This window comes from Halichoeres trimaculatus, unplaced genomic scaffold (genome assembly GCF_033239565.1).
Source record: "Halichoeres trimaculatus isolate MK-OKI-2021-1 unplaced genomic scaffold, fHalTri1.1 fHalTri1_scaffold_10, whole genome shotgun sequence".
Lineage (NCBI taxonomy): Eukaryota > Metazoa > Chordata > Actinopteri > Labriformes > Labridae > Halichoeres > Halichoeres trimaculatus.
Genome location: NW_027437187.1, coordinates 7,257,355 through 7,284,967, shown reverse-complemented (window position 1 = coordinate 7,284,967; position 27,613 = coordinate 7,257,355). Strand labels below are relative to the sequence as shown.

At 40.7% G+C, this 27,613-nt stretch overlaps 2 protein-coding genes across 3 annotated transcripts in view; both read left to right on the top strand.

The window, feature by feature from the left end:
• Positions 1-27,613, top strand: part of LOC141796179 (NACHT, LRR and PYD domains-containing protein 12-like) — a 600,880-nt gene that overhangs the window by 359,482 nt on the left and 213,785 nt on the right. The window lies entirely within an intron of this gene.
• LOC141796049 (septin-7-like) overlaps positions 1-27,613 on the top strand; it is a 64,676-nt gene that overhangs the window by 26,820 nt on the left and 10,243 nt on the right. For both annotated transcript variants that reach the window (XM_074676934.1, XM_074676933.1), the window contains exons 3-8: positions 8,264-8,370; positions 17,460-17,560; positions 17,698-17,832; positions 22,414-22,531; positions 22,903-22,995; positions 23,886-23,982. In XM_074676934.1, the coding sequence (XP_074533035.1) occupies positions 8,264-8,370; positions 17,460-17,560; positions 17,698-17,832; positions 22,414-22,531; positions 22,903-22,995; positions 23,886-23,982 (651 nt within the window). The remainder of the gene's footprint in view (positions 1-8,263; positions 8,371-17,459; positions 17,561-17,697; positions 17,833-22,413; positions 22,532-22,902; positions 22,996-23,885; positions 23,983-27,613) is intronic.

Genomic DNA, 27,613 nt, shown 5'->3' with positions numbered 1-27,613 from the left:
TCTTAAACTAGGGCTGCCACAAACGATTATTTTTATAGTCGACTAATCTATCGATTATTTTTTCGATTAGTCGATTAATCACGATTATTTCATGTTTCAACCTAATTTGGCCTTTAAAATGTGCAGACCTTTATAATTCAACCTGTGTGTTGCATTTTCACTGCATTTACCCAGACTTAGGTTCTCGCCTCTGATTGGTCAGCCTTGTGTAATGTTTGTTTGTTTATCTTTATTTCATTCATGATGACATAAAAAAGTATAAGTAGGCACTATACAAAAAAAATCTCAAAATGAATGAAGCAGGTAACAGGGAAATGAAGTTGTACGCAGTGTTGGACAGACCGCTTATTAGTGACTTTGGGCTTGTTTTCTAATGTTTATTTGTTTATCGGGGCTTTGCTCTCTGTATGATCCCGTCTGACCTCTAAATTCCACCGCAAGCGCCGCGCAGCGCAGCGCACTTGAAATGTACTGCGGAGCACTTTCGCTTAGTGCTTTCTTATCGACAGTGAATTTACACTGTCGATAAGAAGGCACTAGACAGGAAGTCACTGCGTAAAATACCCGAAAGATTCCAAATAAAACACAATGCACGGACTCTCAAACGTAACTTTCCCCCATATGTTATAGCATATGCCACATCTGAAGGCACGTGCATTAGGTAAACAGTCGGTTGGAGGGTCCTAGACGCAACACAAAGGCATGGATGAAGAGAAGCTGATCTTGGAAGTGGATAAGTTCAAAATTCTGTATGATCCCAAATATCCTTTCATAAGGATACAGGCAGAAAGGACAAGGTGTGGACTGACATATCAAAAGTTATGGGAGTGGATGATGATCGTGTGATATCGCTATTCATACGAGAGCCTGTGACTCTCCGAGGACCAGCCCTCCCCCTCCAGATTGAGCGGAGCAGCGCTGCGCAGCGCGCTGCTTCCAGTGAGGTTTGACAATCGGAGCAAGACCACGGCTCTCCGCTGCGCTTGCGGTGGAATTTAGGGGTGACTCTCTCCCAGCTCTCCATGACAACGCGTTTAGTTTCGTTTCTCTACATGCGCTATTTCGCTCATGCGCACTCCGCCCCTCCTCCTCCCCGCTGAGTGTTACCGGTGCAGTGTGAGCTTGCGAGTGAGAGATCCATCAGATAAATGTCCTCTCTTTTCAAAAGTTAGGGGAGTTTTTACACTAGTTTGTGACTCAGATCCTGAAAATCTGTCTGTAACAGAGAGTGAAGGAGACTCTCTAAATCACGTTATCAGACGCTAAACTCCGGGAGCTGTCAGGCTGTCCAAGCCGGAGATGCAGAGCCTCCGTCAGCGCACAGCGCTCTGTGGAAGTGCAGATTTCTCCTCATCAATATTCCTCACGAAATTAGTGATCTTTTCCCATAAAAGTATCCAATAACACAGCACCTCATGCTGTGAACTGACGTTACGAATGAGTATTACCCCCTGGTATTTGGTTTCACTAAGTGACAACGACAATGAAAACAATAATACGACGCGTCGACTATTAAAATTTGCGTCGATGAATTTTTATCGTCGACGTAGTCGATTATGTCGACTAATCGTGGCAGCCCTATCTTAAACTCACTGTAGTGTCTGTGAAGTGTGTTGTGTGAAGTTTGAACCTCTAATGTGGCGTTTGCTGGAGAATCACTGCAATGTTTAGCCAGTGCGAAGACCAGGGACTGAGACTGCAGCTGAGGGTGTTTGGGTAATTTAAGTTCTCTGTCTGGCCTTTCAGGCCGACACATCTGCTCCTCAGGCAAGACAGGACAAGCCTGGTTTGGCAAAGCCACAGGAGGAGCCTGTCAGGAACTGAAACTGAAACCTTTGACCCATGACATTTTGTCTGGGGGGACATTGCTTTCACACAGGTTAAGAGAGACAGAGAGGTTCATGCAAAAGAAATGTCAAGGAGATACAGAGTAAAGATGTCAGGAGGAAGGGCAATCTGAACTAAAGCAGGTGTGACATCACATGGTGTACACAACGCGTGGGGGCCACCTGCCTCTGTCTTTCCAGCGGGGTTATTAACTGAAATAATTTTGCTAAATTCATTGATTAACTCGTCTCTTGCTTGAAACATTGTGGCTGGAATAAATATGGAAACAAGATAACAGCCCATCAGCATCTGGTACCAGCAGTGGACTGTCCTGTTTCTGATACTTTAGTGTACTGTGTTTTCACCTGTAAGGAGCAGAGCTGTAGCTGTTGTTGCTTCAAATAAAATCGATGAAAGTCCATTATTTGCCTTTTTATTAAGACTTGGGAACTGCTCAAGCTTGTGTCCATGTTCTTTTCTTCCACTCATATTTATTTGGTTTGTTAAGTTTCCAAATGATTTAACTTCCAGCCTGAACCATGTGATAAACATAAACTGTATGATTAATAGACGTAGTCTCCCAACGTAACCCATGTGTTTCTGAACAGATTTTTCAAGCAAATTGGCAATGGCGGCCATATTGGAAGTGACAAGGGCTTCAAGTACAGCTATAGGGCATAGAGGTGTGAAAAATATCCATACAGCACGATACTTTGACTTGTGATAATGTATCAATATTTTAACTCTTAATATTGCTATTTTTGTTGAGATAGAAATTAGGGCTGGGACGATATGCTGTTGTCGTGATTTGATTCTATTACAATTTTTTGGGTGCAGATTCAGTTTAAAATGTGGTTCGTCAATATTTACAATTTTTAGTTTGTTTTTTTAACACCAGGCCATGTGAAAAATTAAATGATGATGATGATGATGTCTGGGGATGACTTAGGTACCTCAGCACATCCTTGTGGCTGTGAGGGAGTGGAAGAGTAGGTGATTTTCCATGCTGGACATGAACACAGCGAACACAACACAAGGTTATATTTTAAAGAATTAATATGTGAAATTGGAAAAAAAAAAAAACATTGAACAAAACAATATTTTTTTTACCAAATAAACAAAAAAGTACCAAAAATTGGTATCGTTGAGTTGAGTACAGATACCGATTGCCAGGTACTGGGCATCGGTGCTGTATCGTTTCAAATGTGAGAAGTACCCATCCCTAATAATGTCTACAGACTAAATCAGTTGCCATATTTTTTCATAAAATGCACATCATATGAGTCAGAGAGAAACATTTCACCCTCTGCTGGAGAAAAGTGGAAACTTTTTTCCAATCCAGTTTATAAACAAAGACTAAGTTGAAGACTTTGAATTTGGGGGAAAAAAACACACACCATTTTTTCAACAATACATCCCGATTTTGATATCATCAAACAAAAGATCTTGATATAGGTATCGCATATTGATTGTTTCTGTCACCCCTAAAAAAAAAGTGCAAACTGAGCTGATTTGGAAATACAATACATTTTCTGCACCTCCAGAGTGGTAGATGGCGCCAAGGAGCTACTCCTCTGTATGTTGCCCATGAACTGTATAATGAATATAATTTCAAAGTATATTCATAATATTTTATTTCTTAACTTGATGATGTGGGTTTTGATGCCATAAACATCAATGCTTTACCTTTAGAGGCGCTACCCAAGTAGCTGCCTGTTGCGGCAGCTCTCTCGTCTTTGTCCGTTTCTTGTAATTTTTTTGTCTCTTTTTCGTAATCTTTGTATTTGGAGTGGATCATCACTTTGTATGGTTCATTGTCGGTCACGGACACCAAACTTTTTGTGGCTTCGGCGATATTTTTTTACTACTTTTCTCCTGTGTTTGTCTGGAGATCCTACATGTAACCATGGCTGCATTGTTTACATGCAAAATTAGCTGTTAGCAGCCTGTAGCATGTCAATGCTAACTGGTGTAGGGCTTGATGATTTCCCTCGAGCTGAGGAGGAGGAGGTGAGGACGACGTGCTGGTTCTCGGATGTGAGCTGGGAGGTGACGACGTGGACCTGTCCTTCCATCCATCCTTGTTGGGAACGTGGGATCTATCTCCGGGGGATGGACGAGCTAGCTGTGCTAACCCAGCGGCATCGTGCTGTTCATGGACGTGCCTGACGGAGCTGACATCGGACGCAGGCGCCACATTGGAGGAGCTTCGCCTGCTGTGAGCAAACAGGATCCAGGAGAAAGAGACTGAACAGACTTCTGGGGAGGCTCAGTCCTGGACCCTGTGGAGGTGGAGACTGGCTGGGCTGGAGAGTGGTGGACGAGTGGTGGACGGGATGTCGTCATCTAATTTCTTATGGACTTTTTTTTTGCACTTTCTATACTCTTTCTTACTTTTGTTTTCTTAAATGCTGCGGTGACTCCTGAATTTCCCCTCGGGGATAAATAAAGTATTTTCTTTTCTATTCTATTCTATTCTATTTATTCCTGGGACCATTTAGTAAGGTCTCATTAAACTACATTTGGACTGTGCATTGGCAGCTTGTCTACAGCTAAAGCCCTGTATATTCTGCAGAAACTCAACATCTCTCACAGCTGACGCCTTTAAATGAATGGATTACTCAGGATGAGAAAATGTTCAGAGTTCAGAAAATACAACAGAGGACACAAGACCAGATTAAAATAATGAAATGGAGCAGAAAAGAAAAAAATGATGGCTAAAAATAGTTCAGAGTGCTGGAGCAGAAATGTTTGGGTCTAAAAATGATGTTTGCAGCTCAAAATAGTCTTGATATGGAAAACAATGCTGATCCTGGCTTAGAAAACTGAGGGACAGGTTAGGTTTGATTTCCTCAGTCTGTAGTGATGGCATAAAGATGCTTGAGAACTCTTAGTGTCTGATTTTTACAGAAATCACTCAAAGAAATGACCCTTGGTTATTTTTGCAGTGGCCCTCTTTAAAGAAAAGGAGGACACCCCTGTGCCTGCTGTTTGTTTTGTAGACTTCATATCAGCAGTGACACCAACCTACCAACAGGACACACAAACACACACTGAGTTAGTCCCTCACAGTTAGATAACCACCTCTCCTCTACAGTGCTGGGAGCTCCATAGGACTGTAGATGAGAAGTGTTTCATACGTCTGTGCTGTCATGGAACTATCTCCTGTGTCTGTCGTTGTGTGCATGCTTGACCTCACCTCCACAGAGTTCATCAAACAGGGGTCATCTGTCCCAGTGTCTCCTGCACGCTCTGCAGCCTGTGTGTGTGTGTGAGTTCATAACTCACTGACTCACTCACAAACACTCAGAGGGGGCAGAGTTTGAGGTTAAGGAGGGCCAGAGACTGGAATCCACCTGGTCCTCACACCAAGCTGCCACTAGCTGATGGGAAACACAGATGTCCCGTTGAATGACTGAAACTGTGAATGTTCAGCTATAGCAGGTGGTCCATGTTGAGAGGGATGAGGACAGAGTCTGTAGCTGTTTTGGGAGAAACAGGGAAACCTGGGTTAGTGGTACCTCCAGTTAGCCATGACCATAGACTGTATAAAACATGGACGCACCCTCTGTGACGTCACTCGTCTGTTCCATGAAGTCAATCCGCAGACGCAGTCACATTTACTATGAAGCTGGCTGTGAGTTTCCTTTCTATCAGCTACAGGGCGCCCTCCAGTCACATGACCTGAGCTGTGTCTCTGATTGGACAATCAAACAATCCTAATGACTCCTAACTGCTTGAGTTAGAAAAAAATTCACTCACCGTTCAGTGTGTGCCGGTAGTGAAATAAGCATTTTAGACCTAAATTGTTTTTTGAACTAGGCTGTAAATATGCTTTTCAATGCCGTAAGAGTTTGTTTTTATGGCTAGATGTGTACGTGACTTCTGGTCTTTCTGCAACCGGCCTTAAGCAGATTCTTGATGCACAGCAACTTTTAGCACTTCCACACAGGCTTCATTTTTACTGACCGGATGTTGCCCCTTAGCCATGGCCAAGAGCTTCAGCGTCTGAGATGCTTTTGTTGCAGGTAAACAGTAGGACACAGTCCTCTTTGAAATCAAAAGACAAACTGTAATTCAGGAATCTTTAAACTACCATCTGACAAATGTTTAGTCTTTAGTTAACCCCACACACAGCTGTCCACACGTCAGTTCAGACAACAATCAGTTTCAAGATTTTCACTGTAAACTATCATCAACCAAACAACAGCTGACTGGTGCATGTAAAGGACATCATGGGCCCTACCTGGATCTCCTCTCCAAAGTCAAGATTTTTGCTGGATATGTTGAAATCTCTAAAGTTTCTGTGAGGCTAAAGAAAAGAATGGTGGGATGGAAGTAAAGAGGCTTGAAAACTTAAGTTTTTCTCATCATGGACCATGATAAGTTTTTCGTTTACAGTACACATTTTTCCGAAGGTCTTTTTGGACACATGGTAACTCCGCTGCCTGACAGTTGTTTAACGTCTCTACTGCTTTGACCATCATTATCTTAACACTAGCGTCATAACTCCACCTTATTTGTCTTTTAACTTGTCCAGCTTTTGGTCCACTTTGCTCTGAACAATCACAGTACCAAAAATTGGAATTCTTAGTAAAAAAAAAAAAAAAAAAAAATTAATTCAAATTCAAATTCTTCATGTCAGTCTTTGTTTATAAATTGGATTGGAAAAAAAGTTACCACTTTTCTCCAGCAGAGGGTGAAATGTTTAGGTCTGATCCTCGTGATGTGCATTTTATGGGAAAATATGGCTCCTGAAATAGTCTGTAGACATTATCATCAACATTTAACTTTTTCACATGGTCTGGTGTTAAAAAAGAAAACCAAAAATCACAAACATTAAAGAATTGCAATTAAAAATGGAATCTAACCCCAAAAATTGTAATAGAATCAACGAGAATAGCATATTGTCCCAGCCGTGGCACTTCTCTGTTTCTCACTTCCTGTCCAAAGCTCCTGTCACTGCGTTTCTGCTGTGATTGGCAGATGACCACAGCCACAGTGAGGTCACTGACTTGACAAAATGCCGGCGCTCTCTGCTGTTGCAGCATGTAGTAAAACCTAGAAGACTATTCTAGTTTCAAGCAAATTTTTGAGGATTTTTTCTCGTTTCATTGGCAGATTTTTTTTTTCTTGTTACAAGCAATTCAGACCTCATTTTTCTCTTGAACAACTTGAAATGAGACATTTTTCTGGACTGATAAGTTGAATGTGGCTCATATCAAGTGTGATAGGACAACTTCAATTAAAATAAAACAAAAACACCTTATAAGGGTTTTGTTTTTGTTTGTTTTTTCTTTTTTTGCAGTGTTGCAGGTAATTGGTGTTTGACACTGAGTGTCAAGCATTTATACTGTGCAAAATTAGGGCTGATTTTTTGACAGTATTCTTATCTTTTTTAATTCCTGTTTTTGTGGGTTTTATGAGCTCGAAACCCAAATTATGTAAAAATAAACAAATACTTGGAATAATTCAAATTGTGAGCCCTGAATATATAATCTATGAAAGTTTTACTTTTTGATTGGAATTATGGAAACAAATAAACTTTTTCATGGTAGTCTAATTTTTTGTAAAGGGTCTGTAGATCACTGTTATCTGTCAGATCTGGTGTTGTCTGAGATGAGCTGTCCTCCCAGATCTTCAGCTAAAAGTTGATCAAGTCTTTGACATGACCTCTGTCAGCCAAAGGTCCTGCTAGGACAAGCAGCCCTCCAACCACAAACTCCTCAATGTCTTCTAAAGGGACACGATCCAGATGCTCAGTCATTAATCACTGCATTGTCTGTGTGTGTGTGTGTGTGTGTGTGTGTGTGTGTGTGTGTGTGTGTGTGTGTGTGTGTGTGTGTGTGTGTGTGTGTGTGTGTGTGTGTGTGTGTGTGTGTGTGTGTGTGTGTGTGTGTGTGTGTGTAAGAGTGTAAGAGTGTGTGCAGTGTGTTTGGGCTCTTTGACGGGTAAATGTTAACGGTGTGTTTGTGTGACTGCTGCTTCTAACACCAACACAGGAGTGAGGCTCTGAAAGTTTACACAGTAAGAGAAAGAGGAAGATCTATACACACAGGAAGCCTCTAGTCAAAGAGACGAGGAGGAGTAGAAGTGTGTGTTTGTGTTTGGTGAAAGAGAGTGAGCAGGAGGTGCAGAGGAAATGTTTTATTCCCTCGATCTGAAAGCTTTTGTAGCTGGCACTGGAGCTCCTGACCTTTTCCCCCATGGACAATAAATCCACTTTATTTTCTCTGCTCCAGGCCCTGGGTCTGTGTGTGTGTCTCCGTGTGTGTACAATGCAGCTACACATGTTAATCACAGTGTGTTTGCAGTTAATTGTTTCAGTACTTGATGATGTATCCAGGAGGATTTTATTTCTTTTCTGGATAAAGAGAAAGTTTTTCTTTAGATATAAAAACTAACTATCCCTGTCATCTTTGTCTGGTGTCCTCAGGTGAATCTGGTCTTGGGAAATCAACACTCATCAACTCCTTGTTCCTGACTGATCTCTACTCCAAGGACTACCCTGGACCCTCCCAGCGCATCAAGAAGACTGTGCAGGTGAGTCCGTTTGACAGACTTTATTGAACGCTCCAGATTTTCAGGTCGAAAAAATGTATTACAAAAGAAATGGTTTGTTGTGCATGGGTCCCATTTTGTTCTCAAATATTCAACCCATCAGACCTGTTCTCTCCTCCGTCTCCCTTAAATACGCTGCAGTTGTAACGATAGGAGTAAGATTTGAGAAACATCTGATGATTATTTTTTTTTGTTCCAGTTGGAAGCATCACTGGTTTTGAAGCAGATACTTTCATTATTTGCCCATGGGTTGTAAAATGTACAGTGACCCATGAGTGTCAGACAATTTGCATGAGTGCAAGAGCAAAAGCATGACCGCAAAAGCTACAACGCCAGGGCAAAAGCTACAACAGGAATGCAAAAGCCACAATATGGATGCAAATGCTACAACACAAATGCAAAAGTTACAACACAAATGCAAAAGCTGCAACACAACACAAGCGCAGCCACAACAGAAGTTAAAATGGAAACAGAAAAGTTGTGAAAGTAAGTAAATGATTGTCCTTTTTAACATCTTCTATGATAAATATAGTTTTGTAGGGGTCTCACCATGTAATCTCCCTCATAGTATTTATATGTTTTTATTTACCTGAAAAATACCTCATCTTATATTTAACTATATGAATTAACGTTAATTAACGTTAGCATTAAAGCTATATTTATCACAGCCAAAAGTAAAAAATAAAACAGTCATTTACTTACTTTCACAACTATTCTGTATCCGTTTGGAAAACTGTACTTCTAACTTCTGTTGGGTTGTGGTTTTTGCATTCTTGTTGTTGCTTTTGCAAATTGGCTGACACTAGGGATGGGTACATTTCATATTTGATACAGTGCAGTACCAATTCTCGGTACCTGGCAATAGGTATCAATACTTAACAGTACCAATTTTCAGTACTTTGTGTGTTTTGATATGGCAATAAATACAAATTTACTTAATTAAAAAATCCCCAAGATTCTTAATTTAACATATTTATTCTTCAAATAACCTTGTAATGCTGTGTTTATGTTCAGAATGGACATGACAGTTCAAAGTCCACCATGTAGTTAGGGATTGTCAAACCCAACAACAGAAACAAAAGTGACGTGTTGTACAGTGTCTTCTAAACATAACAGTATCACACACTCCTGGATGTTCAACGTGTATTTTCTCAGACAGTGAAAAGGACTCATAAGAAGAAACCTCAGTCTGAACTTTGCCTGTGGAGAGTCAAGATAACAAAAGGTCAGGAGTTGGGGCTGAGGGGTTAAGAAGTGAGAAACAACTCTGTCTCCATGACCATCCAACAATACTGCTGCTCCTGCAGGCTCCTTGGATTTACACGTTGTGGAATAATGTATCTGTGCGTCTGCCTGAGGATTTTCTTCTGCCTTTGGGTCTTTGCATTGTTAGGACACACTGCTTCTCGAAAAACAGAAACCTGATCTCCATCATTCATCGTGATGGTTTGTTTTATCTCTCTTGAGTGCTCACATTTAGAGCAACATTTGGCAGACTGTTTTGTGACTTCATTACGTTAAGTTTAGTCGACACAGGGAGGACTAACCTGATTTATTGTTATCAGAAGAAGAAGCTGCACACAGAGGAGAATGATGGGACTGCTCTGGAGATGAGGGCGTTTGGAGAGTTACACAAAATTAGAGCAGGAAAGAAAGGCAGAAGAAGTAAGTGGTACAGGGCAAGGCCACAGGGCCTGCTTCTGTCCTTTTATGGTCATGACAAACTGAGGAGGAGGAGGGGGGAGGGGGGAGGCTGCATCTGGAGCAGCAGTGGAGTGTTGAGGACAGAGGAAGGAAGAGAAAAGTTTTTGGAAGAAGGAGGAGGAAAAGAAGAGGACGGTAAATGGGACTACTATGAGATGGTTTGTGAGGAAAGTGTGGCAAGAATGTGAGTCCTGAAGACTGAGACAGGACGGGCAGTGGGGAGAGATCAGGAACAACAGGGACTGAGGTGACAAACCCTGATCCACCCCCAGGGCTGGAAGAGTCAGTAACAGAGCAGGAGTGCCCACCCACACCTACATTTCTGTCCACTGTGGACTTCAGATGTATGGAGTCCATGATAAGTTTGAATGAAGTTTAATTGATCAGACTCCACACAGCAGTTTCAGAATGTTTATTTTAAGATTATAGCTCCAATCCCACGCTGTACGCGGTCAACTTTATCTGATGTGAGCACAAGCATCACCCACACATCCTCAACTCCAGCTCTCCTCAGAGCCAGCCATTATATCTGCCACCTCGCCAAGCAGCAGTGCTACTGTGTAGGCAGGGTGTGAGGAAATTCAATTAAAATTCACAGTTAAACAATAGGACTCCCTTCGGTGAATGGTTTCTTAATGTTTAATGGCTTACTTTTAATTCTGCTTTCAATTATTCATTTCAGTTTGTTTTTGTTTTAGATGCCAGCTTGCGTTGTTTTTTTTTTCTCCCACCACAAAAAGAAAAAAAGAAGACAACATTAATCGGAAAATTGCTAAACTCTGATGCAAATGTTAAATGTTGACAAATGCCAAGGCACTTTTACAGCACTGATAATTCAAGAGACAATGTTGGAGTGAAAAATGAGGATGAACTTAACACAATGCGCCCACAAAATCCACGGTGTGGTTCTCATCCCGGTTTTTTAGTTCATTTCGGTGTACATGGTTGTTGTTTCTAACACCCCAGATAACCGTACACCCTAATAATCCACTATAAACAGATTATTTTTAATCATGGTTAGTCATGAAAAGCTGAAAGAATGACGCTGTTTCCCATTTCATACATCATTAAAGCTGAGTGACACATTGCTAGTTTCAACATGTCAACATGTCAAGGAAAGTCACTACTGGCTGTCCCAGAAGTCACGAAAAGCCACGAAAAAAGGGCTGCTGTCTATTTTGTATAATAATCAATTTACATGTAATTGTCATGGGCTCTGTAGGAGACAGAAATAATGTGGGTGAGACGGAAAGCAGGCAAAACATAATATCATAACATGTTTACAACTACAAATTAAGATTTTTTGGTTTATTGTCAAAATATTAACCCTCCTCCTTTACCTGAGCTGGAGAAAGGCATATGTGACCATAATGAGACACACACTTTTCAATTTCATCTTCTGTGAGTGAGGAGGACTGTCTGTCTGTGTTTTGGATAGAGGAGGGACTCACACACACTTACCATTTTTTTCCCTAAACCGTTCCATCCCTTCTTTAGACTGTAAAAAAAATGGACATCATCTTGCTCTGCTTAAAGTGGGGTCTCCACAAAAGCTGCTCCCCCTGGTGGCTGGCTGTATTATAGATAAAAAAAATCCATCTCCCCAGTCATTCCACATGGGCTGTGGTCAAACTTAAAAAAATTAATACACCTCATAGTAATGTTTCTCACACTCAGTTGTTGTAGTGATTTAAAGATTTATTTGGCTGCCTTGCATTCAAATCCTCTTTTTTTCTGAAAAGTTTTGTTTTCATTCGTTCAAAGAGGTTAAAAACAAGGCTTTGTGTCATGTGTAACGATGATTGACAGCTGCCGTTCTTGTTTATTTTTTTCGGTGATTATAAAATATGTCGGGAGGGGGAGCCAAGAAGAGAGTAGACTCTTGAAGAAAAAAAAAGTATAATTTTTGTCACCCCGGTGAGTCCCTCATAGCTTCTACTGCGCAGATCCTGGCTGCACAACGGCTGCGCCTGTGACAGGAGTATTTTGGCTTCAAAACTGTACAATAGTAAAAGGTGGAGCCAGGCTGTCCACTCTATACAGTCTATAGTTTGACCCATTGTCAGTGAAGTTATCAGGTCAAACAAACAACCTCTAACCAGGGGGATGAATGTACAGCCAGGTCAAAGTCATTCTAAAAGCTGCATGTGGGGGTTGGTTTACTTCTGTCTGTAGCTTGCAGATGCTCAACTCTTTGGTATGTGTGACCCCTTCACTCTCCTCCAAATATTTCCTGTCCCACTTCAGCTGTCCTAAGCAATAAGGCTGCAAAAACACACTTATATGAGATCTGTTCACTGTCCTTTCCTGGCCCCTGACCAGCCCATGTGGATTAAAAAAAAAAGAAAAAGTATGCCTCATAAGTAAATGGAACAAAAGTGTGAAATCCTCTTTGTGTGAAGTTATAAAAAGGGAATCTACAAGTTTAATCCTGGGTTTAAGGCAAAGATTAGGTGACTGAACAGCTTTTTGGGTCACAGTTTTGATAGCTCATTCAAAGAGGAATGAGACAACCCAGTGCCAGAAGCTCCACCCGTCAGGCAGAGAGCACGGTGTGACTCAGGAAGTGAGGCACCAACCCTGCTGGGTGTTTTTAGGGAGAATGAAAAACAGCAGTTCTTCCTCTTTAAAGTTTCTGGGATGAAAAAGAGAAACATTGTCATGGTATTAGTCCTAAATGTACCCCCAGACGTGGAGACACAAGTTGGTGTCAAAACTTGAGATGTTTTTGTTTCCAGTGGCCCTTTACTCCACTCTTCATGTGTTTGTTTTTATTGTTCCCTATTTAGCAAGAATAAATCCGTCTGCAGCCGTGATTTAGTGTTCCCTGGCAATGGAAATCTTGTTTTCCTGCTCTCTGTGTGAGACTTGTTATATGAAATCCTCTCTCCCATGCCCCGTATCTGATCTTTGTAGAAAGAATCAAATGATGCTGTATCTTCTGCATCCCTGCACGGCTGCAGCTCTGTTGTGTTTGCACAGAGCTAAATTTACTCTGTTTTGACGAGACTGAAAACATTAAGGATCTACGTGCTCCTTTTTGGTTTGTCGCTCGAAACAAACCTCAAGTGAACCCCACGAGTGCAGTGTGGGCATTGGTGCTCTTTTGTAAGTAGCAGTTAGTGTGTGTGAGAGTGCTCACCCTGGGTGCTGTGGTCTGCTGGCTGAGGCAGGGAGATGGGGTCAGAGTATTTATATTCCACAGCACACTCGTGTTCTGTCGCTCACTCACATTCCCCCAGCTTGGATTTCTTTTAAATGATGGTGTTTGGACTGACGGCATTTTTGAGGTTTTCTCCCAATCTGTTTTTCTTCGTGGAAACAGTGAAAATAGAAGATTTTGGTTTTGAGATGGCGGACATGTCATGCAGAGTCACATATGGAACGTTCACATTTTAAAACATGCTGGATGCACAGATACGTCAAATACATGCTCAGCTGTGAAGTTATCAGATGATCTGAAGGTTGGTGGAAGCTGAGGAATGTTTGTGTTTGAGAAAGAGGGCTGTAGCTTGAGTTAAAGGGGGATCCTAAAATAACTGATGGCCTTGTGAAAGTATGCAGCAAAGCGAGGGAGCAGCAGACAAGCTGCAGGAAATGATGGATCTGGGGAACTGAATGTGAATGTATGTGACAGTGGGATTGCAGGGCTGGTTTCCATGTCTGCTCTTTGGGTGTTTAACAAAAGCAACATGTAGAAATTCTATTTACAGCCATCCCCGTAAAAACTTCAACATAGAGAGTTCTGAGAAATTTTGCATTTTTATAGGGACACAATAAGTGCATAGTCTTTGTAAAGCAGTCTGAGATTAATTCTGTCTGTAGCTACGATGAGAACTTACAAGTTTTTCCCCACTCAGAGAGCCATTTCTTTCTCACATTTCACCAGGATTCTTGTAAAAAAAAATTGAATTCAGATTCCTCATTTCAGTCTGTTATAAACTGGATTGGAAAAAAAAAGTTTCCACTTTTCTCCTGCAGAGGGTGAAATGTTTCTCTCTGACTCGTGTGATGTGCATTTTATTTGAAAATATGCCTCCTGATATAGTCTGTAGACATTCATTTTTATTCACAATAACTATCATCATTTCACTTTTTCACATGGCCTGGTGTTAAAAAGCAAACTAAAAATCCCCAAAATTATAAATATCGAAGAATCGCAATTTGAATTTAATCGGCACACCAAAAATTAGACTAGAATTGAATCATGAGAATAGCGTCCCAGCCCTACTGCTTACACAGTAGTTAGTTTGGCTATAAAACTGCTAACTACATTCTACTTACAATTGTGAGTTAATATGAGGTTAGGTTAAACAATTTGATGTATTGTACTATCTAGGGCTGCACGATTATCGCAATCGCAATGTCAGCACATGCAATTACGTAATTGCAATAGAGGATATCGCAATCGCAATCGCAATGTCAGCACATGCAATTCAGATTTTTCTCCATGATAACCAAGCAAGTCTGTAGACCCATCATGACACTACTTTTTTATTAAATCACAAGCACAATCGCAAATCGCAATATTGTCTACCTAATCGCAAATCGCACCTTTTCCCCAAATCGTGCAGCACTAGTACTATCGGGATTTTTTATTAAATAATTTTAAATCATGATTTATTTTGCTTTTTTTTCGAATTCAAACTCTTTATTTCAGTGTTTGTTTATAAACTGGGTTAGAAAAAGGTTGAGATTTTAGATCCCCTGAATTAATCTTAAAAACTGACTCAAATGTGATGTGCATTTTTGGGAAGGAAATATGGCTGCTGATATAGTCTGTAGACATCATCAGCATCATCCAACTTTTTACTTTGTCTGGTGTTAAAAAAGCAAACTCAGGAATGCAAAAATTGGATCCAAGCATCGCAATGAAAATCAAATTGGTACCCCCAAAAATCGTAAAAGAATCGAATCAAGAGAAAAGCATGGTCCGAGCTTCAGTTCAGTAAGTACCAAGGATGCACAGTATTATCAGCACTTTATTGGTTAGTATTGGCTTCAAACTAAAATGTTGGGTATCAGCCAACGGCTGCTAATATTATTTTGTACTTTTTTATCGTTTTCGTGTCACCTCTCTGTTACACATTGTTTATAAGTCAAAGAATTGTGCAGTGTTGATGGAGCCCATCTGTTGATTCATGTTCTGATTAGGGACTGAAGCACTGTTTGTGGTTTTGTTTGCACAGTGCAGATTGAGTAGCCACAGATTTGGCTCCTGTTTTGGATCTGAATTGAAGCAGCAGTCTGTTAGGCACATTTAGCTGACTAATTAAGGCTCGTTGGATGACGTTTGAAAACTTTTTCATTTAATTTGGGTTTAATTACTGTATAGTTGCAATTCTCATAAGCTCCCGTGAACAGTGGAGAGAAAAGGAAAACTGATCATTTTTAAAGACTGAGAGAAATGAGCCAAAGTACAACTTCTGTCCCAAAGAGAGCAGGAAGGTGACTCCTGTGGGAGCATGAGGAGGATTAACAATCAGCTGGTGCTCAATGTATGTGAGTAAATTCACAGTGCGAGCACCAATCATCATGACAGTCCCCACAAACTGATCAGAATCAAGTTTAAACAACACAGTGCCAGGGGGAACTTCTGCCTGTTCAGACTTTATATATGAATATAAACCTGGAAAAAAGGGGATGAAACCAAAGTTTTCTCAATGACTCCTAGGATGTTGACGTTTTAAATATGCATCATTACAGTACATAAAACAAAGAGCTACATGATAACACTCATCTGTAAACACTAATAAATGATCATAGTAAGCCTGGAAACAATTTTCTCCAGTTGCTGTCTTATGTGTGCATATCAGGAGAGAAGTCTGAGAGTTGTAAGCAGCAAAGACCTGCCCAAGCTCTGTCTCTGATTGGTTTAGACCACGATATGATCCTATCGTGAATGTTTCAGTTTTTTCCTAGGCAGCATCAAGAGCAACCAAGAAAAATGTTACTAACTTTTTTAGCATTTTGGTCAGATGTACAAGAGCCCAGTTCAACATAACTTACATTTGAAAGCCAGTTATTTTGGTTGTCGTGTCAACATCCTTAAAAGTCACTCGTTTGGCTCATTTGGATCAAACGTAGCTGTCCACCATCCCACGTGCAACTACTATCAAGCTGGCTCTCTTGACAGTGAAGCTACAACTTATGGGTCACGATGATCAGAGAAATGAAATGATAATAACATCAAAATCAGCCAGTGGCCTGTAACTCAACTTCTCTTTGTTTGATCTACAGAAACAAACAGAAATTTGAAAAACAAATGGATTTTAATTATGTATTTTCATTTCAAAAAGAAAAAAAAAACAACCATTTTCAATGTTATGTTTTCATAAGTCATGATTGAATATTAGTTGAACAAATGATACGAGGATTGTAACTGGTTAGCATTTCATTGCTTTCCATATTTCTAGCTCAGTCAGCTTTTGCTAATCAGTCATATTTAATAGCAACAAGAGCGATTAGTGTGTAATCCCATCTCCAATCTAACACGTCCTCATCCCCTGAATCTTATAAGCTTCATAACCAGGATACACAACCCAGTTACCTCTCAAACAAAGTTTAACTCCACACACAAACACACACCAGCAGTGGACTCTGGTAGAGTTTTTTTAGTTACCAGCTGGGCAAACAGCCATTTTTCTCATTAAAGCCTGGGTAAGGAGCTTTGGCAAAACCAGCTCGAGAACGACAGATTTCTCAGGAACTCTGGTAGAAAAACATTTCATTAAACTGCCTCCTCATTAACTCTGCATGGCAGGTCTGTAAGCAGTGGGGAGACAAACGCAGTGTGTATCTGGTATCATGCCTCTGCCAATCTACAGTGGATGTCATACTGCTAACATCAGCCCATAAGGACTCTGGTGTACCAGGCTGGGCCAAAGAATACACAGGGGGTCTGAATGTGTGTTTTTTCTTGCTATTTTCAGAGGCTTACTGAATATGAGCCTTACACCTCCTGTATATAGCGAGGAGATGGTTATCACCCATCTGTTCCTTCATCCAGCGTCATCACTGGTGTTTTCTGGCTCCTGATCAGGGAGGATACAGTTTGAGACTGCTCACACATACACCCAGCAGACACTGGCATCTCTGTATCCCCCCACTGTCTGTGTGGGAGCTTTTGAAGTCTGGTGATGTATCATCAGTGCTCTGAATGTTGGGGGGGGAGAATGTGTCAAACAAAGTGTCAAACAACACAATCTGCTGGCAAATTTCTGTGGGAACTTTTTCTTTTGCTGAACTTTTCTCAGAACCCTATTGACATGTGAAACTGTGCAAAAAGGATCATCAGAGTCTCTGTTGTAAGTCAGTGTTTTGTCTTCATCTTCCTCTTAAACAGCGTGCTTGTTGTTCTCCCTCAGGTGGAGCAGTCCAAAGTCCTGATCAAAGAAGGAGGAGTCCAGCTGACACTCACCATCGTTGACACACCAGGGTTTGGAGATGCTGTTGATAATAGCAACTGGTAAGGAGAGCGCACACACTGTGGATGTTCCCCTGATCCACACATACATATTTAAATCCTATAAAGTGATCACATGTTCTTATGTTGTTTACTTCCCTCACCTTTTCTCTTCTTGGTGTCTCCTCTTCCTCTCTTAGCTGGCAGCCAGTCATCAACTACATTGACAGTAAATGTGAGGACTTCCTGAATGCAGAGTCGAGGGTGAATCGCAGATCGATGCCAGACAACAGAGTCCACTGCTGCCTTTACTTTATCGCTCCATCTGGACACGGGTAGGTCTGAGACACAAGATGACAAATCCACATCACTCCTGCATTCCTTTGGTTCGGTCTCTTTAGCTCAGGAAAGAAACTCAATACTTCTTTGAATAAACATTTCTCGACATAAATTATTTTCAGTTTAAACGTTTCAAAATCTATTTGCTTGTCTCAGCTGAGGGTGGACATGGCAAGACTGAATACAGATTCTAACTAGAAAATCCCTCAGAGAGCACAGACCTCTACCAGGCATATTGTGATTGTCACCAACACTTTAGTCCTACTTAAATGTTATACTCACTTTCAGCAGACTGTCTGCTATAATTTGGTGTTAGCTGCAGGTTTGTACAATCATTTGTTACCTGACAGTGTTGAAAATTATGATGACCCAGTACATATTTCATATTCCAGGATCTGGATCATACTTTTACATCCGTCAGAAATGATGGTGACCTTGTCTTGTATTGTTTTGCAAAGCTAGCCGACCATTTATGGTGGAGTTATATACACATATGGTAAAAACGGTCCTATCTCACAATGATAAAGAATCCTTTAAAAAAATTCCTGGATCCAAACGGTGATCCAGATCACCTTTAAAATTTAATCACTTCTTCCTTATCCCACTTTGGACATTTCCTGAAAATTTCATCAAGATCCGTTAGTTACTTTTTTAATTATGTTGTTCACAGACAAACAAACCCACCCAAAAACATGACCTCCTTGGAGGAGGTAATTATCATTTACTCAAAGCAAATCTGACCTGCTCTTTCAAAAAATTCTCCCTCTTTGGAGTCATTAAAGGCAAAATCAGGTGGAAAGGTGAACCCTGACGATGTAACAATTTTTACATGTAGGGGCTTTGAACTGAGAACATTGAGAAGGAGATAAGAAGACAACATGCATGGCCTCTCCTTGGCCTGGATGACTGGAGGAGAATCCAGCTTTTTATTCAGCTTCCGCTCCAAGCTGAAGCCAGAGCAAAAGGAAGTGTGTGTGAATGTGAGTGTGTGTGTGAGTGTTTGTGTGTGTGTGTGGCAGCCAATTTTTGTGACCCACAAAGCTTATATAACCCACTTCTGCTCATGCTCAGTTGAGTCCTGTTCTCATCACTGAGTCAGCCAATCAGAGCACTGGCTGGGAGCAGCTCATTGAGGCAGGCCTCTCATCTCAGACAAACACACTCTGTCTCCTCTCATCCTGTCGCCTCTCACATTGTGTGTGCCTATGTGTGTATTCTCTTGTCGGGCCTGAGATGTCTTTTCTTTTTCCGAGTGTGTCTGCAGAAGCAGCCGCTGACACAGATAAAGCATCCATCCTTTGGGGTTACAAAAGGCTGAATGTACACGTGTGACGTTTCAAGGTGTATCTGGGTTGTTTAAATCTGCAGAATGTTTTCGGCTGACCTTAATTCGATTAATGTACAAACACCCTGAAAGCTCTTTCTATGAAGAATGTCAGCATGTTGGTTTGGATTATTTGGAAGCCAGACTCTGAAAACTTCATCTTCCATACCCTCCTCTAAATTCTTCATCCTCATGAGAACACTGACCTGATGTTAAGTTTTAAGTGTTGTAGCTGTAAGACTTCACACATGATAAATATATGAGCTTCATATCATTTTTTTTCCAAAGGCATAAATAAAACAGTCCACGTGACAGAAAATGATTCTCAGGCTCATTTTGGTAAAGATTTTGAATTTTCTGGCTTTGCTGACCTTTCTTACGATGTGCAGGTCAAGACCGGCCGTGCTTGCAGTGATTTTTAATGTCATTATCTTGAGATAGGAGAGCTCATTCTCTCGTAAAAGCAGGGTCAATTACCCAATTATCTCAAAGACAAAAGGCAGATTTCTCAGTATAACAAGATAATTTGTGATGAGCAAGTAGCTGCATAAATGAGCTAACAGCACGTAGAAGCATCAGTCCGGGATTTCTACACAAACACAGAGAAAAACAATATCGAGGTTATCCAACATTTTCATTTCTATGAACCCAGCATGGGTTCTATTTTGGATAGTAATGGAAATAAAAAGTGTTATTCTGTCTAATGAAAGGTGTATTAACTAAATATCTGAAGAGGCAAAGCAAGTTCTTGAAGGAAAACTGAATAATTGCTTTGCACAAACAACCTTTGTAGGGTCAGCAAGTAAACATCATTAGCATGTTATGTTAAACCTGAAATTGTGCAGTCCGTGCTTTTACAGCTTAAGAAATTGGACTATCTTAGTCAGCATGAGATCAGACTATTAAGACGCATGTAAACAGCTTAGGCCATGTCCACATATATGTGGGTATCTGGGAAACTGCATATACTGTTATGTTTAAGTATGTCATCCACACACAACCGCAGTTTTACGCCTCTAAAAACTGTTTTTTTTTTCCTGAAAGCTATGGCCCAGGTGAAGATTTGGAAAACTCCAGTTTCATGGTTTCACATATATGGCAGGAAAGAGTTTTTGTTTCTCAAGTGCCACAGCTGAATGACGGGGACCCGGTACATGTGGACAAAAGTACATTTGTAAAAAAGAACGAGGGGGAATATTAATTCTTGAAAATACCCGGCTATGTGTGTACAAGGTCTTAGATAGACCCAGAACAGACTGAGTGTAGCACCTCGGGGTTCAGCTTAAGCAAATCTGTCCTGGAAGAGGAAGTAGATGACCATGATAAATAGGGTCGCTACACTCCAACACAACAAACCAACAAACACCTGCTGTTCTTCTGTAAATACTCTTACATGAAGTGCACAGTGTACACGCTTTACACTTACCATAAACTACAAACACATTTCACAGTGGTTCATAGCTGTTAACCTGCATTTCACTGATTATATCCATCAACCATCGTTCCCCACCCCTCTGTCTCTCTATGCCCTCTACATAGCCAGTACAGTGATTGAGGGTGAGAAGTGTGCACCATTCTACTCTTCACTTTTTGATTGTTTTGAGTGCGCCAGCTGAGAAAATCAAGGTGCACTGCATTTTTCCATACTGTCGTGTGAACACACTTATGTCCTCAAAATATTGAGTGTATGCAGCAGTGCATATAATGTGGAACATGCATAGTATGTAAGAAACATAAAGAGCTACAGCTGCATCCATCTGGGCCATAATCATAAGAATGTTCCTTCATTTACAGGTGAACCGAAAGTAGTTTGATATGCATGCACAACTTTTCAAAATAGACCCAGCGCTGCCTGTTAAGTGAGACTTTCACAGACAGAAGTCTGAAATTTTTTTTCTGCATGTCTACACAGTGACTGTCAGAATTGTCAGAATGAATTTTTTTTTTTTTTTTGGGGGGGGGGGGGCTCTGGGTATTCAAAAGCTGGTGATACATGATAGCCATGGAGTCAAGACATGCTCGGGTAAAGTTGAGTAGATTTAACATATGGATACATTGTCTTCTCTCGTCAGGCTAACATCAATAAACAGCCCTCGATGTCTTCACCAGCTGCAGGCTTGCAGTTTGCAAACATCTGCTTCCAAAACTTCCAGCCGTGTGGCTGTAAAACTTTAAATCCCATAAAAAGCACTAATAAAAAAATTAATTCAAGCTCATGCCCCAGAATAGTTTGTCCATGATGTTTTATACTCAAAGAAAACTTAAAAGCAAGAGGAGAGGGGGACATCTTTGCAGTGAGTGCTGCTAATTTGATAAATCCCTGTCAGTTTATGATTTTAGGCTAAGAAGAAAAACAGTTTTAGATCAGAGAAATGCTTTAACAGTATCTCCGCCAGCTGTCAGGACTCCCAAGTTAAGAGCAGACTCTCCGACTGCTCTTTTATGTGAGATTGCATTCGTTCCAGGACTTTTCTAATGCTGCTCCACACACCATCATGACCGAGTCCCTGTGAACAAGTTTGATACTTCACAGTTGTCAGTCAGTGAGCACCCCCTGTACAAACACCATGAAATCTACAGACAGTCACAACAAGATTCAACAATGCACTTTTATGTTGCTGACAGTTTTTTTCTCTTATTATTCTGTACAAACTCACAACACTGCCCACACTCACCACCAACCAGGCCTCTCTGTGTTTCAGGCCACAGCAGAATGTGAGTTCCTCTTGTCATTCAGAGACAGAGAGCCTACGGCAGGGTTACAAAGACAATCCCTCATCAGCCGAGCCAGACAAAACCAGCATTTGTTACTACAGATAAAGAGCCCATAAGACAGAAAAGCCAGTCACACTCAGCCTTCATTGTGTCTTTGCTGCGGGCTGTGAGTAGACGGGGCCCTCTGCTGGTGACCCACTGAACTACTTTACAATCTAAATGAACCTCTCAGGAAATGCCCCAGTGCTCTACACACGATGTAAATGAACTTCTCTCATTGCTGTATTTAAAGCTTTTAAAGTTTTTTCATTTTTTTTGTTTCTGAAATGTATTTTTTTAACAGCCAAGGGAAGGATTGGGCTGAGCTGAGCTGTGTGCATGTGGATGTGGATTAAGATAAACCCATTGCGTGTAGCTTACCACCCAGCTCTTTCTCAGCTTGAAACAAATGAGTTGATTTGTCTTGACTTGAACCTGATCAAATCTTAAGAAATGTTATTGCTTGTTGTTCTTACAGTTTTCTTTTTCTGTCTTTCAGACTGAAGCCGCTGGACATAGAGTTTATGAAGAGACTTCATGACAAAGTCAATGTAATCCCTCTTATTGCCAAAGCTGACACTCTAACCCCAGAGGAGTGCCAGCTCTTTAAGAAACAGGTATGAGAATGTGAATGATGAGGTTGAACAGATAATCCAGGAAGGTTAAAGAGATAACAGCCTGATGCATCAGTTTTAATCTGTAGAGGGTCAAAATTGGCCTAAATCTCATTTTAAGTGAAAGGAGAACAATAGAGGCAAGATTCAAGGAAACTATCCAATGACACGTGATTAAACCACACACATCCATCTGTTTGTACAGTCAAGCGCACTTCAGCTAAATATATATCATTAGATTTTACTGAAGTATAAAAATCAAGTCAAAGTCAAATTCTCACTAAAAGCTCAGACTCAAACAGAGAGTTTTTTAAATAGATGTACTGCTGTATGAAGCAAGATTCAAACCTTTCCACCTTCTGATCTCCTTTCAGATAATGAAAGAAATTCAGGAGCACAAAATAAAAATCTATGAATTCCCAGACACAAAGGATGATGAAGACAACAAGCTCATCCGAAAGATCAAGGTAAGAAGCTACACAGTTTTCTTTGTTATTCACAACTTTACTTTAAGGCTTCTGATTGAGCCCAGCCAGAACAAAGACACAGCAAATATTCTGCTCAGTCTGTCTTTTGGTTTCCAGCTTCTGTAGCTGCCTTTAGCCTGGTACCCTTTGCCTGGCTGCCTGATTGTCTAACGACCATAAACACTGTATAAAGTGTATGGAATAGAATAGAATAGAATAGAATAGGATGTCCTTTATTAATCCCTGAAGTGAAATACAGAGTCAGAGCAGCAAAGAAGAAAGTGTATAGTGCAGAAACTCCAAGAATACATAAATAGACTTATAAAATAAATAGACTAAGAAAAAGTGGTCCATCACAGACGACAGCTTGGTGCTAGGTTAGCATGGCTAGCTTGTCCATTGTATAGGAGATAGATCTTTATTCCCTATGATGACAGATGGAAGGACGGGTCGATGTCTTTTCTTCTCAGTACACACTGGTTAGCATCGACAAGCTACGGGCTACTAACAGCTGGTCGTGTGTGTATTCATTCCAGTCATGGTTACATGTAGGATCTCGGGACACACACAGAAAAAAATGATAATAAACAGTTTGGTTTCAGTGGCCAATAAATGGGACATAAAAAGGAGAAAAATGAAGAAAGAGAGCTGCTCTATACAGTTTAGACCTTTGTCAAAGGAAAGGTCACAGCAGCATTCATGTATTTTGCATATTTTTTAACATCTTGTTAATTAACATCTCCAGATTTATCACTGCTTTTATTTGCTGTCGCACCTGAAGTATCTCTCATTTTATGACTAATTCCTGCTCTCCTGGATGGTCCACCTCACAGGAAGTGCTTGATTCAGCAGTTCAAACAAAGTAAACGTTTTTTTTCCTTCCACCTCAGGAGAAGATGCCTCTGGCGGTGGTCGGCAGCAACGTGGTTGTTGAGGTGAATGGAAAGAAGGTCAGAGGTCGCCAGTACCCGTGGGGCGTGGCAGAAGGTAGGTCCCCTGGAGGGCACTGAGCTCATGGAAGTTAAACTTGTACGGGATTGTAACTTAGAAAAGTCAACTTTTTGAGGTTCATTTTACATGTTGGTCAGAGAGGGAGGGATGTTAGTGAGAGGCTGTTTTTTCTTTAAAGGGGTGGTGTGTTTGAGAATTTTCAGTCACAGGATTATTTCCGACTTAGAATTAAATGTTATTTTTTACAAACTGTGAAACACTGTGCATGTTCTCTGTGATGAGTCCCTGTATCCAATGAATGTATTAACTTCCAGATAATATGACTTGTCAAAGTAAGTGTATGTCTTTAAATATCTATAAAACACTTTGTTTGTGAGGTTATTCCAGGTTGGCTTCAGAAGTAATAGTTTCAGATCAGTTTGTTTTTGTTAGTCAGATATTTCCACAGATATCCAGTGCTTTAAAGAATAATACCATCAAGAGGCTTCTGCATAAATACCTTGTTTGTCCTGGGAGCTTAAAGTGATACTCCGGGATGGAACAAGTTGGGTCCTATCACAAGGTTTAGGGCAGAAATTACCCCTACAGCAGTGTTTTTGTGCAGCAGAAGCCCAGAGTGCTCGCACCAAACACCCCCTCCCTGCTCCTCTGCCGGTTTCCTCTGCACTCAGACGGGGCCATATTTTACTTGACCAAAAACACAAATAAACAGACTCCCACTGAAAAAATCTGATATCGGTCTGCATTCACACTTTATTTAGGGAATTTTCAGTGCGATACTTTCACACAAAAACACCACTAAATAAGACTCTAGTTCTCATCGTGTCTCTTTGTCCTGGTAAACTACCTGCGTTTGTTTATATCTGACACGCCGCGCGTGGACTAATACACTAAGCGGTGAGCGCCTCGTAGCCAGCTGTGGCTCTGCAGCGGAGGTAGCGCCGTTTCACGACACATTGAGAACTAGAGCCTTACTTAGCGGTGTTTTTGTGTGAAAGTAACGCGCTGAAAATTCTCTAAATAAAGCATGAATGCAGACTGATATCAGATTTATTTGATGGGAGTCCGTTTATTTGTGTTTTGGGTCAAGTAAAATATGGCCCCATCTGAGTGCAGAGGAAACCAGCAGAGGAGCAGGGAGAGGGTCTTTGGTGCGTGCGCCCTGGGCTTCTGCTGCACAAAAACACTGCTGTAGGGGTAATTTCTGCCTTAAACCTTTTGATAGGACCCAACTTGTTCCATCCCGGAGTAATCCTTTAAAGGAAACTTTCATGACTTTCTGTGTTGATTTTTAATCATAGCTGGTGGCAAACTGACAGTTACTTTCCAAGGCTCACAGAGTTTTACCAAGGATGCAGGGTGCACAAGTAGTTGCAGTCTCTGCTCCACTCCACTGTTTTTCTTCAGCCTATGGCCTTGGCATGCTTCAGCAGGAATAACACTTTCCAACATAAAATAACTTAACAAGATACTGAGGTACCAGTATAGTAGTATTGTTTCTGCATTTTGACAAGTTTGAAGTTCTCTGGTAGTTTTTACATTCTTACACCTCTCTGTTCTCCCCTCCACACAAACAAGCTCACATGCACAGAGTCCCCTGAGTCATGTTTGTCTTGACCCTGATAGGGATTCTGGAAAAGGGGGTTATCCTCAAAGCCCATCTCAACCTGGGCACACAATGCTTTTCTTGTTTTTTTGTTTTTTTTCTGAACTCAGTGCCCACATTACATAAAATGCAATCACGGCAAGCAGGTTTCTTTCAGTATACTGAGACACATTGAAGCTGCAGTAGCATCTTGGACTTATGAAAGGGACTGTGCCCCTTGACCAACACAAAACCTGTTCCAGAGTCACTGTAATGGTATTTTCTTGCTCTTCTCAATTATGATGGAGTAATTTGTTTCTTAAATGAGGACATGCCTCCTGATTCCTTTTTAATGCTTTTGTCATCGAGGGATTGTACGAGAACACAAGGACTTGCTCATCAGTATCATCTTCATGCATTACCCATCTGGGGGAGCTTTGGTGGAGTCCTGCCCCCTCCCACAGATGGTCTTTCTTCAGAGAAAACAAATCTTAGACTTCCTGAATCTGGCATTTGATAACCTTTCCTCCTCCAGGCTCACCAGAGTTTTTTTTTTTGATCAGGAAACAAGAGATCAACCTTTGCCAGTTTCTTTTCTGATCATTCAGAGTTTAACACGCCCTTATTACACATAAGGCGTCTTTCTGCACCACAGTTTTGCATCCTTCAACTCGCGCAGGTGGAGTTGGACATGCCTCAAACACACTTTCATCATGCACTCCAGATTAGTGTCCCAGGGAGCTCAGTCTGACCCAACAGTCACCTCACACTTCCAGCACAAGCTCAGGTCACTGTTGTTCCTCTCACTGCTGTGTGACTTTTCTACTGTCTGAAGTTTCTTTGAAGGATGATCTACTGTGTTTATCTTTAAAGTACCTTTGTTGCTCTGTGGTTGACCGTTTATCAGTCTTTTCACTTTTCATTCTTTCTTTTCTCTCTTTTTTTTTCTTTTTTTTCTTTGTCTATTCTTTTCCATGACTGACAGAGGGCATTTTTGGTAAACAAAACCATCTTACACTTAATTTCAAGCTCATCCCCCACCCCCTACCTTTCCTCCTCCCTCAGAGTGTTCCCCAAACTCTCCTGCCCTCCTCCCCCTCCACTTTTCTTTTGCTGTCCTGTCTCATCATTAGGCTGATGGTCAAACCAATGCTCTAATCAGACTTGGGCTGAATTCTTACTAAAACTGTGTTGAAGTACTGACAAAAGTGTGTTGAAATTGAAAAGTGCGCACACCTAAGTCATTCATATGTTCTCAGTAGATCATTGGCCTCAGTGCTTGTTATGTCAGCTCTTATGAGTATGTCTTCACATCACACACTGTGTGAAGCATAAGACTTAATCTTTGTAAAAAGCTTGAGGAGTTTGTCCTCAGATGATTATGGAAAGCCTGTTGGTTACATACTGTAACCCAATGGAAAAATGTTTTAAAGAAGTGGAATAGTGCGGGAGCTATCAAAAGTCTTAATCCCTGGAACAAAATTTAGACATGTTATTTTGAAAAATCTTTGTTTTCATTTAGATTAAAGAAGACCTACAACAAGGTCTGCTTTAAAGTAAAGCTATCACTGCAAAAAAACTGAAATCTTATCAAGTGTTTTTGTCTTATTTTAAGTAAAAATTGTCTGATTATACTTAATATGAGCCACATTCATATTATCAGTCCAAAAAATGTATTATTTCAAGTTATTTAAAGACAAAAATGAGGTCTAAATTGCCTGTAACAAGAAAAATAATATGTCAATAGAACAAGAAAAATTTGCTCAAAAATTAGCGTACAACCAGAATAATGTCTTAATACAAGTAACTTTTCTCTTGTTCCATTGGCAATTTTTTTTACTTGTTACAAGGAATTCAGATGGTCAGATAAATATGGCTTATATTAAGTCTAAAAAGACATTTTCTACTGAAAATAAGACAAAAACACCTGATGAGATTTCAGTTCTTTTCAGTGTTTCCCTGATTGGTTGTTGTCCACCAGAGTCAAATATGGCAAACTTTTCAGCTCTAAACCCCAAAGAGTTACCCTGAATTTAAGAGTTGCAAAAACCTTTTTGGGTATTTTTTTGATAGTTGCAACTC